The sequence below is a fragment of the Electrophorus electricus genome, chromosome 17 (assembly GCF_041902795.1).
Source record: "Electrophorus electricus isolate QZ-2024a chromosome 17, ASM4190279v1, whole genome shotgun sequence".
NCBI lineage: Eukaryota > Metazoa > Chordata > Actinopteri > Gymnotiformes > Gymnotidae > Electrophorus > Electrophorus electricus.
The window spans coordinates 6918078-6937563 of NC_137513.1; the positions used below are offsets into that span (position 1 = coordinate 6918078).

Genomic DNA, 19486 nt, shown 5'->3' on the forward strand with positions numbered 1-19486 from the left:
TTCCTTCATGTGTAGCAAAGGAGCAGCATTACATGTTTAAACTCACATGGTAAGGGAGCTGTTTAGGGAGCTCCCACAAAATCTACAACACCTACCAGACCACAAAAGATGTAATATAACATGTAATAAGCCTGTCCATTAGCCTCTACATTTACTTCATGTATAGCAGGAGGGCAACATTATGTATTTAAACACACATTGTAAGTTCTTCAGTAAATTGCATCTTTAGGGAGCTCCCACGAAATCAATAACACCTACAAGACCAGAAAAAGTAATATATAAGCAAGGGTGTCAAGCACTGAAAGTAACTGGCTATGGGTAAGTCAGCACCACAATGTACCATAAATGAACATCAACTAGAAAGTCATATAGGGAAATTTATGCAAGAAAAAGACATTAAGAAGACCCTTCTTTTGATGAATTTTTAGAGAATGATGCTTATGAGACTTTAAAAGCTTGCAGTCTGGCTTTGTATAAGAATGTACTGAGAATGAATGATGGAAAATTCCTCTGAAGAGTTCATGTTTGTACTTCATGGATTGAATGACACAATAACAAACAGACATATTTACTTCGCATTTGGTCTTCTTTTGTATATTTTGACACTATCTGTAAATTTAATGTTAATCATAACAATTATTCTGGATAAGACACTTCATAAACCTATGTATCTGTTTATATGCAGTTTATTTGTAAATGGAATATGTGGTGCTTCTGCTTTCTATCCAAAGATCCTTGCTGATCTTTTATCAGACTCCCTTGTTATACCATATACAGTGTGCCTGATACAAACATGTGTAATTTTCTGTTATGCTTTGTGTGAACTTACATGTTTAACAGTCATGGCATATGACAGATACTTAGCTATCTGTAAACCTTTGGAATATCTGTACATTATGACATACCAGAAGGTTGTGAAACTGCTGGCTTTTTGTTGGCTCTTCTCCTTACTGCAAACTACAATTGGGGCTGTACTGACAGCCAGACTGCCTTTATGTGGTAATGACATTGACATGCTTTATTGTTCTAACTGGGAGGTTGTTAAGTTATCTTGCAAAGATGTGACTATGATGGATGTGTATGGGAACATCCTAACACTTTCTACTGTTGCCCAAATAACATTTATTATTATTTCATATATTTACATCATTAGAACCTCTTTAAAGTCCAAGACAGGAAGGGTTAAATTCATACAGACATGCCTTCCTCATGTCATGACCCTCACAAACTTCATTGTTTCCCTACTGTTTGATATCACATATTCTCGCTATGTGAAAAACCAAGCACAGCAAGCCTTGCACAATATCTTGGGTATGGAGTTTCTGGTTGTGCCTCCTCTCCTAAACCCTATAATATATGGAATGAAATTGACTCAGATGCGGCAACAGTTTGTGAAAATGTATTTTAACAAATATAAAACAGTGAGAATGGGGTGATATCATTGACAAGAAGTCTTTTGCCTTCATACAGGCATACCTATCTAAGTTTTAGAGGAGAGAACATTGTCATGATTTTTTTCTAAAGAAAACATGTGCATTACTCTTGTGCATTATGACTATTCAAGTGGGTGTTGGGGAGCATTTCTGACTTTTGTAACATGGGCCCAACCCCAGGTGACATAGGTGATGACACCAAGAGCTTGCTGGGTGAGCAACCATGTTCTAATGATGGTGGGCCTGTGTGCAAAATAGTTAGTTCGTAGAACCAGTAAAACAAGAAAAGTAAATAACCAAAAGGTGGGGAGTGAACCCCAGCCGCTTTGTTGCAAGGGGAACAAATACGCACTAGACTGCAGCAGCTATAAAACTGCTTGTGCATATATCGCCTTTGAAAGGAATGGAGGACGACAAAACTAGATGAAAAAACTAAACACCACGCCAAGCATGGGAAAAGGGAGAACCAAGGATGCCACGGGAAGAATGGCAGCCCCGATGACCCGGAGAAAACCAAACTAAAACTTCCCAAACAAAACCAGAAAACAGGGAGGAACTGTAATGGCTAAGGGGAGCCTTGGGAGAGAGACAGATTTGAGGGGGAAAACTGGAGAGGGGAGGGGACGTATAAAAACAGGAACACCCTCACAGCGCAGAAGTGAGGTGTAGCACAAGGGCTCACAGACCTCAATACCAAAAGTTACCGGGTAGGATCTTATCTCAGAACCTTGGCAAAGACCCAGCACTGAGTGACTGGGTCCCTGGACTTATATACATCTAGCCCAGCTGTTGGACGTTAAGCCTGATTAGTGGTGTGCTTGACTTGACTTGGCCTGGCACCGACCCTTACATTTTTAATTTTTTAATTTTTTTATTGCTATTTTTCTATTAATACATTATGGACATTTTATATTATGAGTCAAACATTTTCTTGTGATTATGTCATAGAGCATACCTCAAAAAGTCACATACCCCTTTTTCTATGGTACTGGTTTTTCCAAAAGTTACTGATGCACAAAACACTGTGTGCAGATTCTTCTGCAGCTCTGTTAATAAAAATGTTTCGACGAAAAGGCCATTTTCAATTTAATTTTATCAGTCGCATAAAGCTATGAGGTAACAAAGCTGGTAACAATACCAAACTCAAAGGTTTGCTGTCAGTTCAACAAATAGCCTCTCACTTATATCTTCACTACTCAAGCACCAATTTTAACCTCCATGAATTTGTAATTCCCTTAGTCAGTTTTATTGTTAGTAGTTAGCTTCCTCAATAAATAAATAAATGGTGCAATCATTGAATATTTCGAACAAACTTGTTCCTACTCAAGCATGCACCTCCACTAATAACTGGTGAGTATTTAAGCAGAGTGTGAAGATAATCATATACTTGTGAATTACCACATAGTACCAACCATTTCTGAGAATATCATTTATGAATGACTGGAAAATTGAGGGGGGCATTTGTAAGCCCATAATGCATGTATTCATAATATCTGATCTTGATAAATTTTGTTTTTACCTCAACTCCCTCCCAGATGTGAATGAGGTAGTATGCATTATGAATATCTAGTTTAATGAAATAGCAATCACCTCACAATTGTTCTCCGTTTGCAGGAATCAGAAGGAGTGGGTGATAATATTAAGACATTGATAACCAATACATGGGCAGAGGCAACCATCCCTCTTCTGGACAAAGAAGATGTTGGCAGAGGCCAGAGAGGTAGATGTGTATATAAAACATTGTTCTACCATCACTTGGATAAATTCCTCTATAGCAGAAAACTATGCTGTGGGGAAACTTTGCTATGGAAAGGTAGTAAACATGGCTACAGAGAGATGTGGTCGCTGCAAGGAAGTCAATGGCATAATCCTCAGGGCAATGAAGAGGGAGATAGGTGGCCCTTGTATTTCTAACTGCTTTGAGAATATCATAATTGATCTTGGGAATGTTAAGATTAAATTGTCCTGTGATTAATTCTACAGCTCCTTCAGTTATCAGATGGTTGTCCAAAGCTACACCTGCAGCTCCATTCAAATCACCATAAGGACATAGACTGGGTTTTCACCTACACTATTTCTCCATCTCCATCAAGCAAGTAAAACCCATGTACATGATGTTCGACTTAGGTGCAGGGCTGGAAATGATTGGAATGTGGATGGAGTGGCATCAGTCACACCTTCCAAACGTTCCTCTATGCCCTTAGGTGCTGAGGTTTTCTATCCCCAGGACCCCAGAACCAGGATATCCAGAAATTAGGTAAACAAAGTGTAGCGATACAACAGGGCAAACAGGTTACTCTAGGATATCCTGGTAGGAGGTTGATAATAAAAAAGTTGAGTTTAAAATGAATTAAAAGGTGCAAGATTCTAATGGGACCATATGGCTAAGGGGACAGAGTGTCAATAATAGGTTTTCTGTTCAAACTGCTAAGAAAGTAAACATGTTAAATAATTAATGAAATCCTTTTTACAACTCAAGATGTTAAATTTATTATTATAACAAGTTCAAGTTCAAGTTCAAATTCAAAGAGGTTTTATTGCCATTTCAGCTATATACAAGTACACAACAAAAACGAGACAATGTTCCTCCAGGACCATGGTGCAACACAAAAACAACGGTGCAACAGACAACATGCTACACAAGTGCAAACAGTCCAATATAGTGCAAAATGTCATTAAATAAACATTAAATAAACAATAATAAATACAGGACAGGACAAATACAAAAACATGTTATATATGAATGTTATATATGTTATATATTATATATTAAAATATGTTATATATTATAAATAACAGTAAATATGTTCAGTCTAATTAATTTTGGTTCACTGACAGATTTAAACACATATCATGAATATGCATATGTTAGCTTTATGAATATAAGCTTTTTGATGCATTATTAAATGAAGCTAAATGAATCACATTTGCAGTTTTTGTTTGTTTTGTTTATGCTGGCTAGCTGACCTTTTAATCAATAATACCAATTATATGTGGTTGCTAAACTCACTGCAGGTGGGTTTAATTATATTTCATATAGTTCATATAATTTTATATAATACATATATATTTCAAATCAAAGCAAGCCATATCAACATCGCAAGCAGAACAACCACAAATAAATACTAAAAAACATGAGAAAGGAGAAAAAAATACACTCTGGAGCTGGATAAACTTATCCCAGACGAGTCCCCTCAATGTTATGGCCCAGCAGTGTCTAGGAAGACAGAGCCCAACAAAAATATGTCAGGTCCCAAAAGGGACGAGAGCAACACAGGAAACAGGAATAAGACACATATGCACCTAATAGGCTCACCTATAAAACAACGAATAACCTGGCTATCAACTTATCAAAGAAAAAAGTACAGGGGTGGCCCACCTCTTACCTTGTGTCTGTACATTATGAAGTGTAAGCTAGTGTTGCCAATATCAGGATATGGCTGCCTGTATCTGAGTAACTGTAAATCAAGGTAAATTTGCCAGAGGGTGCTATTCACTACTGTGATAGTGAACTTTCCACACTAGGACCTGTCCAGTTCCCTATCATGCTTGACAGGTTATGTAAGGAGCTTTAAAATAATACATATATAGCAAAACTGGTATAAAACACCAATATGCTTACAATATTGTAAATTAAGCACAAACTGTTTAGTAACAGAAAAATGTGACTAAAATACGTATTTGATATATTTTGTTGATTAAGACTATAAGTACCAAAGTTTAGGTGACATTTGTTTAAATGCAAAGAAGCGTACTCATGACTGAAGCTGTTACTGTCTCAGTGTATTTCCAGTTTAACAATAACCTTGTTAGAGCAAGAAATCACACGACTCAACTGTGATTCGATTATTGTATTATTTTTGTAAATGCACATATACAAGAGGAAAACTAAAATCTTCAGTGAACCATCAAAAAAGGGATTAGGTATTAAATGTGAAATACATAATAGAGTTAATAGAGAGAATAAAGAAAAGAAATAGAAAAGAAATAAAAAGATAATAAAAGAAGTAAAAGATTTTTCCCAGAACTTTGCACACCAAGCATCAAGACTATTCCTTGTCCTGTCTCTCTGTAGCCCTGTATTGATCCCTGTATTTCAACAGTATTCTAGTTCACTGGCATCTTGAACACTAACCGACTGTAGTGGCTATGATGCATTCTATGAGTAAATGACAAAGCACTTTTGCAAGTTGCTCTGGATAACAGCATCTGCTAAATGCAGAAAATGTAAATGTATTAAGACGTGTCCGGTTCCTTATCATGATACAGCACTCAACCTTTCTTTTGCTACAATAACAGCTAATGAGTAGTTAGGACTAACATAAAATTAACAAATATGAGGCCTTCCTTTTAATTACTCTGATTCTATTCTTTTATTAAGCTTTCTGGTTCTTTACAGTAGCCTGTCCAGTAGCCTCTACATTTTCTTCACGATCAGCAGGGGAGCAACATTACGTATTTAAACTCACGTGGCAAGTCCTTCACTAAACTGCATCGTTAGGGAGCTCCCACGAAATCTACAACATCTGCCAGACCACAAAAAAAGTAATATATAAGCAAGGGTGTCAAACATTGGAAGTAACTGACTATGGGTAAGTCAATACCACAATGTACCATAAACTAACATCAATTAGAATATTTTAAGCCAAACAGAGACAGTCACATAAGAAAAAAAGACATTCAGAAGACTAAACTTTTATTTTTATTTTTTAAAGAATGATGATTGTGATATTTTTAAAAGGTTTGCAGTGTAGTTTTCTATATAAATGTACTGAGAACAAGTGATGGAAAATTCCTCTGAAGTGTTCATATTTGTACTTCATGGACTGAATGAAACAACAACAAACAGGCATATTTACTTTGCATTTGGTCTTCTTTTCTATATTTTGACACTATTTGTAAATTTTATGGTAATCATAACAGTTATTCTAGATAAGACACTTCATGAACCTATGTATCTGTTCATATGCAGTTTATTTGTAAATGGAATATGTGGTGCTTCTGCTTTCTATCCAAAGATCCTTGCTGATCTTTTATCAGACTCCCATGTTATCTCATATACAGCATGCCTGATACAAACATGTGTAATTTTCTGTTATGCTTTGTGTGAACTTACATGTTTAACAGTCATGGCATATGATAGATATGTAGCTATCTGTAAGCCTTTGGAATATCTGTACATTATGACACACCAGAAGGTTGTGAAATTGCTGGCTTTTAGTTGGCTCTTCTCCTTATTGCAAACAGGCATTGGCGCACTGCTGACAGCCAGACTGGCTTTATGTGGTAATGACATTGACATGCTTTATTGCTCTAACTGGGAGGTTGTTAAGTTATCTTGCAAAGATTTCACTATGATGGATGTGTATGGGAACATCCTAATAATTTATCATTTTTCTCAATTAACATTTGTCATTGTGTCATATATTCACATCATCAGAACTTCTTTACAGTCTAAGGCAGGAAGGGTTAAATTTATGCAGACATGTCTTCCCCATTTAATCACTCTCACAAACTTCACTGTTTCCCTAAACTTTGATATCATATATTCTCGCTATGCAAAAAGCCAAACACAGCAAGCCTTGCGCAATATCTTCGGTATGGAGTTTCTTGTTGTGCCTCCACTCCTAAACCCCATAATATATGGAATGAAACTCACCCAGATGCGACGTATGTTTGTGAAAATGTACATCACCAAAATTAAAGCAGTGAGAACGGGCTGACATCAGTACAAAGAAGACGGCCTTCTGCGTCGTGCCCATTCAAGTGGCTATACAAGCTCGGGGGAGATGAAATTTAAAAAGCTGCACAATGAAATCAGTTCTCAACAGCAGATACAGATGCACACTAGTACTACTACCATATCCCCTCCACCCGCTCCCTCAACTGGCTTCCATGACGCTATCATGAATGACATAACACGCATTTTAAATCTGAAGTCTACTCAGATGTTGGCGTGTCTACTGCTAAGTAGCTGTATTGTTAGGACTTGAGACCTTAGAATTGAAAATCTCTGTATGAAATATCTGGCCTAAACTAGATGCCAATAATAAGCTTACTTTGTTACCCTTTCTATGTTCACTGTTTAAAATGTCCAAGATAATATCTACATAAAATAAATGTAAAGCTTTTAAAGCTTATAATTCCCTTACCCACATAACTGAACAGTTTGTTGTTGGTTACACTGATTTTTATCAGAGATGAGTTTATGAGATCAGTTTATGTAACAGATAACATTTTTGATTATTTTCCTGTAGCTTCTCTGACCCTGTTAATGGTTTATCTGCTTTGATGTTCAAGGTGCTATTAAACAGGAACATCACCAGTATTAAATTGGCAAAGATCATAAAACAAAGGCTTTTATGGGGTTGCTTAAAAGTACAGTAAATGCCAGTGCTGATTTGCTACCTGAGGATCTCCCACCATGTTGTTTATTGGCACAAAGTAAATGAACATTTGAACAAAAAAGTTACAGTTTTGAGATCAGTTGTGTTCAAGCGTTTACAGAGCCAGCATTGCTCCTTTCAACAAATTATTAAGAGTACACCCACTTTTTTAAATGGATTAAAATTAGATTCATATTAAATTACTGTATTCTGATTTCAGTGCTTAGATAAAGCATTTTATTCTGAGTGAGCTTCCAATTTGCCTTTAAAGAATGAAACATTTTAATGAATGTATTAAAATGTATTTAAATATTCAATAACAAAACTAGCTATAACCCTCCCTCAAAGGCAGTCGCCAAATACTTTTATAGTAAAATGTCCAAATGATTATTATTAAATCACAGTAACACTCACACATTGTGTGTTGTTGTCCGTGGCAGTGAGGGAAAGACGAGGGTAACAGTAGGGTCTCTGCCTGAGAAGGCTACCCTTCACCAGTAGGCTGTTAAAATATACTGGAGAAATTATATTGCTCCAAAATAATTATTAACATAAGAATCAGTCATACATTAGTAACCATCTATTAGTTTATCAAGCGAAGAAAAAAATCTCACAAAACCCTAAACAAACTTGAAAATGGCAAGGACAGTAAATGTGGCTGAAAGATGGTGAAAAATTTACTGAGATGCATCTAATACAGACACAAGACATTCTGATCATCTCGAGAGCTATATTTGAAGTGTTTCATTCCAAAATGCTGTTTAAGTCCCATCTGTATAGGACTGGACTGGGACACAGGGCCATGATAAGGACAGGAACAGATGATGAGGACAGGAAGAGATACACTGACAGAAGCAGGAACAAAGACAAATATGGATATTTAGACAGGTAGGGTAACTATGACAGGCAAAGTGCACCCACTGGTGAGCAGGGCATGGACTGAGTGTCCATAGATGCACAGGCACCTCCTGGCAAGGGATGAGTGCTCTCTGGTATGCTGGGAATTGAATGAGCACCTTCTGGTGTGGGCTGAGCATTCTTAGGCACACAGAATATGAGATGAGCACCTTCTGACATGGACTGAGCATCTTCTTGTATACAGGACGTACATCAGAGAGTGTTATCTGGTGTGCACGGCACAGTGGGAGCTATGCCTTCTGGAAAAGTACATGGAATGAGCTCCCACTGACATGCAGTGCATAGGGGAAGTGTCCTCAGGAGCATAAGGCATGCCAGCCCTTGGCACTCACAACTACAAAGGGAGAGAGAGCTAGATAAACAAACTCCCAGGCACCCCCCTGGGCCAACCAGCCCACCCAGGAAGACCCAGCACAAGAGCCCTAGACCTGAAATTCCAGGGGTGCTTCCCTCCTTAGAGCACAAGGAGATCCTGTCTACCAGGGCAGGGATTGTGGGAAGCTTTGGTTCTGGCTTGGGGGTAGGCTTGGGCTGGCTATTCTTCCCATGATGTATGTACATCGACCTTCCCCTCAAGGTCCTTTGTAGTAATATTAACTGGAGGTGACAGTTGTTTGGGCTGGTTGAAGTCAGCACTCCAGGTTTTTTCCTCCTTTCCCAGAAGAGAGGATCCTGCTTAGTCAGTAGTGTCTCTGCCGACTAGCTTCTATTACAGTGTCAGCCAGGCAGTGACCACCGCACCTTTTAGCTTTGCTAGCCTGCTCAGTCCTATTAGGCATATCCATACAGAACTTGGACCCTCTGACCAGCTCTTTCAGTGAGACTCACTGTATCTTTAGTTTGGTCGGTTGTTTTGGGACGAAGTGAGACTGGATGCAAATGCAAGTTATGTTCAATGCAAACAAAGGGGTTTAATAAAAAAGGTTTTAATTAAAGTGAAGACAATAACACGTAACACTAAGTAACTAAGGCTGTATCCCCACTGGCACTGTTCCCCAATGCAGTAGTTACATACTGGCCTCCCTGGTGACTAAGGCCATACTCAGTCTCACTGTCACCATTATTGCATGCTCAGTGCCATTGGTACCATCTGGATCATATTAGACATGAAAATGATATGACCCAACAATCCATTACCTGCCCAGTTCTCCATGTACCTGAAACACAGAACACTTCATCCATTCCATCTTTATAATGCATTTCCACAACTAGCCTGTGCTCTCCTCATCCACAACCACTGACTAGGCCTTTCAGCTACTTCCAATAATGCCATCATTAGTTTTCAGCCTCTAAAATCAAACTCTACAAAAAAATATATGGCAGACATAGCTAAAAATCCTGTAGGACCTATCTCTACTGGCCTTATATTCACTTGCCATCCATATTCACTCACCTAAGCCACCAAGTCTGCATACTTCAGCTTTTTCCTTTCAAAAGTTTAATCAATTGCATCCTCAAATGGAACTGTTAATTCCATAAAATAAAATATCAATTTAGTTTCAGAGTAAACCACCATATCCAGCCTCATTGTAGTTAAAGCAACACACTGTGCAACCTGTAGTTTTTTACCTATATCCACTACCAATTCCCAATCTTGCGCTTCAACCCATCATACTTATAGCCTACTCTTGCTCTCCAATACACTTCCCCTCTAATCACTCAATTCTTATCCCTATTAGACAAAGAGTTAACTACTATGCACTTAATATCAAATAAACATGCTAATGATCTAAGTACCTGATTATGTTTCCAGGTATATTGTCCCATGTGTATGCTTCAGAGTCCCAACCCTTTCACACAATTTACATCTAGGATATTCACCTACACACCAAGGTTTTGCAGCGGTGGAACGACATCATAAGTCACTCCAAACAAAAACTTAATGTGATTTACATCCATCGCCTACAACTTTTGCCAGGTGATTTTGTGTTTCTCTAAATTTTCTCAACAAAATCATTGGTCTTGTTTTCTCTGCAAAGCTGCTGTTGCACAACCATGCTTCCTCTTACTGTTCACAAATATAACCATTCATTATTTTGCCTTCTCTTTAGCAATGTGGCCTTATTAAATGGTTTCCACAAATCACCTGACCCAAGCCCTGTTCTTCAGCTTTGCACCTGCCCTACCACATCCCTATACTCTAATATGCACTTGGCTAACTGCACCACCACTCAAGGTTCCACTCAAGGATTCCACTCATGGGTTCCACTTTCTACCTGCTTTTGTGATGGGTGCAGCAACTTGTATCACTGCAAAAAAATTAAATTCTAATACATTTTTCCCCATTCCGTGCTCCAATCATTTTAAAGTCCCCCAATAATTTTGGAGTGCGTAATTATTAGAAAATATAATACCACTAAACCAATAATATCATGCATTTTATATAATCACTAAATAATCATGTTATATTTAATGAATGAATTAAGTTATATTTATATAACACCATTCAAGGAACCCAAGGACACTTTACAATTAACACATACAGCTTTTTCATCCAGTCACACACTGCTGAGAAGCAGCAGCAAATTGTGTGAAGTGTACTCTCAACAAGAACCCTAAGCCCCCTGAGGGACTGAATCAGATGCAGGGAAGGGAAAGAGGAAGCCTGGACATGCAGACAGACAATCTTGCACATTCTCACACAAGGACAACTTTATTAGATATGCAGACACAATTATTGACAATATACACACACCAGGACAGTTTATTTAGGATAGACAATTGACCTAACCTCCATGTTTCTGGACAGTGCGAGGAAACAGGAGACACATGGACACAAGGAGAACATGAAAAATCCACAAGAAAGGGACACAAAGCCAAGATCTTAGTGCTGAGAAGCAAACATGCAAACCACCAAGCCACAGTGCTGTTCAATCCATGGTAACACTTCTAGCATATCTGTAACTTTATACATGATGACTATTTTTATGCAGAGAACATGGCATTGCTGACCATAACTATGTGAAAGAACTATGAATTTTTGTCTTAGATTAAATTAATTTTAATCTAAAGAAGCACATGGCCATGCTAGTTAGATCTGACAAAAGTCTGACAAAAAAAAACTGGCATAATCCAAACTAAAATAGGTGACATTCAAAATGCACAGTGACTGGTTCAACAGACCTATAGACTCCTAAATTTCCTTTTTTTTTTAAATCCCTGGAGTTAATGATATGCCTTGCCTATCATTTTCTGACATGATGGATTTTTGCTAATTTGTGTAATATGTAAAATCTTTTTTGAACTAGTCTGAAGGTGTTCAACCTGATCTGCACACAATTTGTCAGGATAATTGCAAAATGCTGATCCTAAATATTTTAAAAGAAAGACAGTATTCTAAAAAGAAACCAAATTTTATGGATGTCATGCCAAATTATAATTCAGTAGTCAAGGGATAGAGCTTCTGAAGAGCTTCATCAAATTTTTATTAAATTTGAATGATATACTGTATATTGCTTTTGAATTTGAGATAGGGACTTTTGTCAATAGGTTGTGTGTATTAATGTTGTTGTTTTTTTTTAATTTACTTGTTTGTTTTACTTTTTATTTAATTCAACATGTACTTTGGGCCCCACTCTCAAATTTCCTCAGAGGTGCCATCATTTCATACATTTTGCTAGTTTGCTAATCTGATGAAATTCTAATGAGAAATAGAACCTAAAAGTAAATGCTTGATATTTTAGTACTCTTGCTATCTTGTAAATTGTCTGGAATATCCCTGAAGTAAATTTAAAAAAAAAGTGATAATTTTTTTTTAAATTCATTTTCTTAATCCCTTTGTTTCTTTGTATCCCTCTAACATGCATGAAAATTATTCTAAAAATAAAGTGATTAAACCTTCAGTCTTCATCTGCATTTATGGATTTTCAGTTAACATCATTAAATATTTAAACTCAAGCTCATCAGTAAATTGCATCTTTAGGGAGCTGCAACATCATTGTCAACATCACCTACCAAACCACAAAAAACTGTATATATAAGCAAAGGTATTAAGCATAGAAAGCAACTGACTATGGGAAAGTCAGCACCGCAATGTCCCAAAAATGAGCATCAGCTAGTTGTGAACATTTTCAGGTAAATATTTGCCCAAGAAAAAAAAAGACCTTCAGAGGATTTTTGAAAATTTGTTTGTGAAGAATGTTGTGATACTTTCTAAAAGCTTGTATACTGGTTTTGTATCCAAATGGACATATGAGTGATGGAAAATTTATCCACAGAGTTCATATTTGTACTTCATGGATTGAATGACACAATGGCAAACAAAAATATTTACTTTGCATTTGGTCTTCTTGTCTATATTATAACACTGTTTATAAATTTGACACTAGTCATAACAGTTATTCTGGATAAGTCACTTCATGAACCTATGTATCTCTTCTTATGCAGTTTATTTGTAAATGGAATATGTGGTGCTTCTGCTTTCTATCCAAAGATCCTTGCTGATCTTTTATCAGACTCCCAGATTATATCATATATAGCTTGCCAGACACAAACATATGTAATTTTCTATTATACCTTGTGTGAAATCACATGTCTAACAGTCATGGCATATGACAGATATGTAGCTATTTGTAAGCCTTTGGAATATCTATGCATTATGACTCACCAGAAGGTTGTGAATCTGCTGGCTTTTAGTTGGCTCTTCTCCTTACTGCAAACAGCTATTGGGGCCATGCTGACAGCCAGTGTGCCTTTATGTGGTAAAGACATTGACAAACTTTACTGCTCTAGCTTGGAAATTGTTAAGCTATCCTGTACAGATGTGAGTATGATGGATTTGTATGGGAAATTCCTAATTGCTTATCATGTTTCCGAAGTTACATTTGTCATTGTGTCATATACACACATTATCAGAGTTTCTTTACGGTCCACATCAGGGAGGGTTAAATTTATGCAGACATGTCTTCCCCATTTAATCACGCTCACAAACTTCACTTTTTCCTTACTCTTTGATATCATATATTCTCGATATCTTAAAAGCCAAGAACATAAAGCTCTGCACAATATCATGTCTATGGAGTTACTTGTTGTGCCTCCACTCCTAAATCCCATAATATATGGAATGAAACTGACCCAGATGCGTCGTCAATTTGTGAAAATATACAGCAAACGTCTTAAAGCAGTGAGACAGGGCTGATGTTGGTGCCAGGAATTCTATAGCCACACTTTTTTCAGAGATTTCTTCTAAAGAAAAACATGGTAGGAAAAGAATCCGCTCAAACCAATCAGAAAAGAAAACATAGTCACTCACATGAATGACTTAACACATGCATTTGACATTTGAGACCAGTAGCTCTGCTTTTTACTGTTAAGCATCTGTTATGTTAGAACTTGAGACCTTAGAATTGAAAACGTCTATCTGAAATATTTGGCCTAAATTAGATATCATAATATAGTTTGCTTATATAATAGCAATTTATAATTGCATAAAACATATTTTAAGGTTTTTGTGTTCATTTTTAAAAAAATCTGAAATACTATCCATAATAAAGGTTAAAACAGAATGCTTATCTTAATCTAATTTTACAAATAACTTTTTCCTTAATAGCATCACTAAACTGCATGCTGTAGATTACATTAGTAGTAATTTCAACACGATGAGTGATTGTCCTGTATACTCTCTGTGACGGCAGCGGGTAGATGGAAGCGAGAGGCGGATCAACGGAAAGGTAATCTTTATTCTCCATCGGAAATCCACGAAGGGAACATGGAATCTCAAATACAAAGAGTAGAGGGGCTAGTCCTCCTCTAGATAAACACTTTTGCATGGTTTGTCAATGTAACAGGACCGCTAATGTGCAGCTCCGTCTCCTCAGATCTGAGGGCAGAAAGAGAGCAGGGAGTGAATGGGAAATAGGTGAAAGCAATTAGTAATCAGGGGACTGTGAACGGGACAGGTGCGATGAGTAGTCCCTAGCAGGGGTGGGTGTGTCTCCCCTGCTAGCTGGCTGACCAACCGTGACACTCTCTGTCTCTGATTAAACTACCTTGTTGTATAAGGTGCTAATAAAAGGAAAGTCACCAGTGTTAAAGTGACTGAAAAAAAGGTTTAAATGATCATTTTAATGTTGTTTTCTAAAAACAGAACATTAAAGCTTTCAAAAAGCCACAAAATTCTTTAATACTCTCATACATCCAAGAGGTCCAGTGAATCATATGCATCAAATAGATGTGGCACACACATAAATAAGATGTATTACTATATACTATGGACCTAGGATTTTTTTCTACATTGTATGTCTTGGTCTTGCAGCATGTTATATGGTTATAAATTTTTTTACATAAGTCCATAGGCCTTTCAACAAACTGAATTAAGAATATATAAATGTTTTAGTGTAGTCACAGTTTTGATATTGTAAAGACAACGTTTATGAAGACCACAGTAATTCTTATTTTTGCAAATCAAACTGTACTTGGGTACATTTATGTGCAGCTTCATAATCTTTTTGGAATCAGACTGATAGCTGTATAAGAATAAAAATGCTTTATATACACACCTATTTCAGTGATGCTTTAAAATTACCTGTGTAATGCAATACCTATCAAAAATTAGAATCTTTTCACCATTTTGGCAAATGTACATTTTACTTTTTGTAACAGACTGGGCCTCCCTGTATTGCATTCTTTTAATACATTTTTTAAAAGAAGCAATATTCGTCATGAATGCAACTGTTTTCAAAATGTATCTAATGCTGAGCGGTAAGAAGGCGGACGCATGTGCTGAGAGGAGTGAGATTTAATAGGGGCAAATCCAAAATCAGGGTCATTAAGGCAGTCCAGGGTCACAGAGCCAACACGGAAAGTACTGGGAAACATTACAAAACAAAAACACACGAAGGCTAACTAGGGAAGCAGGCTAGGAACTAAGGCTAGGGAACACTCAGTACTAGGAAACACGAAGGCTAAGATAAACACAAAGACACGGCGCACAAAGAAACAACCCTAGAACATTCAAACATTAATTCAAACCATGAAACAGCGAAAACAACAAAAACAAACAAACAAACAAAGAACAGCCATGACCAAGGCACACAGCAGGGTTTAAATGCATGAACTAGAAACGAGGGACAGGTGTACACAATCAATGTGAGGACAAAACGAAACTATGGAACGGAACAAAACACAAGACATGGAAAACACGGAACATGGAAGGATCGTGACAGTAACCCCCCCCCCCCCCCCCCCCCCCCCACACATACACACACACACTTGGGCGTGTGAAACAAGAAACACCAAAACAAGACTAGGACTAGACACCAACAGGAGTAGACAGGCCAAGACGCAGAGCAGGGACAGGACACAGATGAGACACAGAAGCAGATAGGCCAGAAACAGGAACTGAACACAGGACATGACGAGGAGCAAGCACCGGAACAACAGCAGACACAGAAACCAGGGCAACAGGAGTAGACTGAACTGGACAAGAACCAGGAACAGACGCAGAAACTGGGGCAACAGGAGTGATGGGCAAAGAAGCAGGACCAACAGAACCAGACTGAGGACGAAAGAAGTGCCAGGAGGGAGGACGAGGATTACAAGCACGCAAAACAGACCAGGCTAGGGACAAAGGGACAGGAACAAAAACGGACACAGGCACAGGAATGGACTCACGGACGGGCACAGGAACAGAAACAAAGGGAGACACAGGAACTGGAATGGTCACAGAAACAGGCATAGGGACAGACAACACAACAGGAACCAAAACAAAACCAGGCAACAAAGAAGGTAAAAACAATGTGGCAGTAGGAGCTACAGGAGAGTAACGGGGACTGGCGTGGCACGAGGCACAGGGACCTGTGAAGCGGTTTCTCCCACTCCAGGAACAGTAATTGATGGGTCCAGGGGCGCGGCTGCGGTCATCAGCGGAGGCAGGTCTGGAGGTTCTAAAGGCAGGGCTGCGGCTATCAGTGGTGGCAGGTCTGGGGGTCCGGAGGCAGGGCTGCGGCCATCAGCGGCGGCAGCAGGTCCGGAGGCATGGCAGCGTCCATCAGCAGCGGCAGCGGGTCCGGAGGTGCAGCAGAGGCAGTCAATGACAGTGAGTCTGGGGGGTCCAGAGGTGAGGCTGCGGGAACAGACCTGGTAACAGGTCGGACGGCATCAACTAGGCTGGGAACAGGAACCGGATCAGGACGGGTGGCGTCTCTCACGCCGGGAACAGGCTCAGGACGGGCGGCATCTCCCACGCTGGGAACAGGCTCAGGACGGGTGGTGTCTCTCACGCCGGGAACAGGACCAGGATCAGGACAGGCGGCGTCTCCCACGCCGGGAACAGGACCAGGGTCAGGACGGGCGGCGTCTCTCACGCCCTGAACAGGACCAAGTTGGGTGGCTTGCAGGATAACCACAGATACTGGTGGGGTGACCCTGGAGGAACACACAGACACAGAACCCTCTCGGTGGCTCCCAGAGTGCACATGGGCTATGGGGAGCTCACATTTGCCCTTAAGCACCAACCGAGTGCCTAGAAACGAGTTATCTGCGCATTCACTCCACCTACTCACGTCTTGCGCTGCAGGCCGCTCCCTCCTGCAGCGCTGGTCAAGACGGGTAGACTCTTTGCGCTTACCTGGGATCTCTTTGTTAACAAAATACATGCCATCCTGCTTCTTCCAGAAACGACAAGATGCCCATGTACCCGCAGCCCAGTTTGGTGATGCTGAGACGTAACGAACTCTCTCACTGCATCCTTGTAAGCCTCTACGCATGTGTGGAGAAGAGCGAGATTTATTCAGGGCAAATCCAAAATCAGAGTTGTTGTCATAGTCCAGAGTCAAAGAGACAACACGGAGAGCACGGGGATACATGAGTAAACAAAATAAACACACACGAAGGCAAACAGGGAAGAAGGCTATAATTAATTATAATTACTAGGGAGAACTCAGGGCTAGAAAACACAGAGTACAAACCAACACAACCATACAAAATAAACATACAGCCATTCAATGAACTAAACACTTTCAAACACATTCAAATGAGCAGCCACGACCAAGGCACACAACTGGGTTTAAATACATGAACTTAATATTAGAAACGAGGGACTGGTGTGGAAAATCAAACGAGGGGAGGTGAAAATGAAACTATGGAATGGAACTAAAAAAAACAAGACAGGGAAAACACAGAACCTGGGAGGGACTGATTGTGACACTGGCGGCATGACAGTTAAATGCATGCAGACATGTTTTCCCCATTTAATCACACATATAAACTTCACTGTTACTCTATTCTTTGATATTATACATTCATGCTATGCCAAAAGCCAAGAACATCAAGCTTCTTGTGCCTTCTCTAATAATTCCCATAATATATGGGAATATCCAGATGTGGCACCAGTTTGTAAATGTATACAGCAAGAGCAGTGAGACAGCTGATGTCAGTCAAGAATTCTTCAGCAAGACACATCTGTGAGTTTAAGAGATTTCTTCTAAAAGAAATCAAAACATGGTCAGAAAAGAATCAGATCAAACCCAGACTTGGGACATTAGAATTGAAAATATCATGGATAGTCCCTCCCAGATTCCATGTTCCATGGTTTCCCTGTCTTGTGTGTTTTGGTTCCATTTCTTTGTTTTGTTTTCTTCACCCCTCATTACTTTCACCTGTTCTTTGTTCATGTATTTAAACCCTGCCTGGTTCCCTTTGTGTTTGCTGCTCATTGGTTGTTTGAATGTTTTTGATTAAACTGTTAATTCTAGCCTTCGTTTTTGTTAGCCTCTGAGTTCTTCCTAGCATCTGTTATAGCCTGCTTCTCCTGTTTGCCTTTGTGTGTTTGTTTGTTTGTCATGTATCCCCATACTCTACATATTGGCTCAATGACCCTGGACTACACTAACGACCGTGACTTTGTATTTGCCCCTAATAAATCTTGCTCTTCTCTGCACTTGCATCCACCTCCTTACTGCTCACCATTACAGAAAAGCTCTATCTGAAATATCTGAACTAAATTAGATATAATATTTGTTTGTATAATAGGCTTGCATCCCCTTTTTCAAAAACCTGTTTTAAGTTTTTTGTGTTCACTATCCATTATTATTAGTAGTACTAGGAGTAATATTTATAGTATGACCACCATCCTTACTATTACTTCTTAATGATGATTTGTTATTAATAACAATTATTAATTTGTGGTCATTATTATTAATTATTGCTTGATTGATCATTACTCCTATTATTATTATTGTTTTATCAGTACCTTTTTTTGGTTTTGTTTTTTCGATAGATGCTCCATTGGATTCTGATGGTCTTGTCATCACTTGGACCTTGGCCTGTATTGTGAGTATGTACTGCCCTTGTTCAAGTGAAGCTTCCTGCAGTTATATAAGTGGCAACTCGCAGCCCACATGCAAATATTGTATGTACTAAATTGGAGACAAATTTTTAATTGTTGTGTGGTACTGGAATTAATGTGTCTCAGTCATAGCTATGGGTTACTGCATGTTAGCAGGGTTCCTAGTGAGGTGACCCCCCTTGTATTGAAATACAAAGTTAGAAGCAATGGATTTTCTGCTGCATGTTTCCAGAGTTAATTTCTCTTCTATTGCAAACAAGGATTTGCACCCTCTAGCGGGCCCACAGGTGGCCCGGGTCTGGCATACTCAAATAAATCACTTGATAGCATCAAATATTCTTAAAATACAGTACATCTATCAACATAAAATTTATTAGGACTAATATAAATACCTCCTTACCAGTTTTCAGCCATCTATGGGCAACTGTTCGGCAGAAATCCCACACAGAATATATCATGTTTTT

At 38.7% G+C, this 19486-nt stretch overlaps 3 protein-coding genes across 3 annotated transcripts; all 3 read left to right on the top strand.

Annotated features, from left to right (window-relative positions):
- Nucleotides 1-331: 331 nt before the first annotated feature.
- Nucleotides 332-2495, top strand: LOC113574694 (olfactory receptor 4E1-like). The gene has a single exon (XM_027005794.3). The coding sequence runs from the start codon at nt 495-497 to the stop codon at nt 1434-1436; it is 942 nt and encodes a 313-aa protein (XP_026861595.2). The 5' UTR covers nt 332-494; the 3' UTR covers nt 1437-2495.
- Nucleotides 2496-6033: 3538 nt separating this feature from the next.
- Nucleotides 6034-7560, top strand: LOC113574695 (olfactory receptor 4B13-like). The gene has a single exon (XM_027005795.3). The coding sequence runs from the start codon at nt 6218-6220 to the stop codon at nt 7154-7156; it is 939 nt and encodes a 312-aa protein (XP_026861596.1). The 5' UTR covers nt 6034-6217; the 3' UTR covers nt 7157-7560.
- A 5210-nt stretch (nt 7561-12770) lies between these two features.
- On the top strand, nt 12771-14021 carry LOC113574696 (olfactory receptor 4E1-like). The gene has a single exon (XM_027005796.3). The coding sequence runs from the start codon at nt 12936-12938 to the stop codon at nt 13872-13874; it is 939 nt and encodes a 312-aa protein (XP_026861597.2). The 5' UTR covers nt 12771-12935; the 3' UTR covers nt 13875-14021.
- Nucleotides 14022-19486: the final 5465 nt, after the last annotated feature.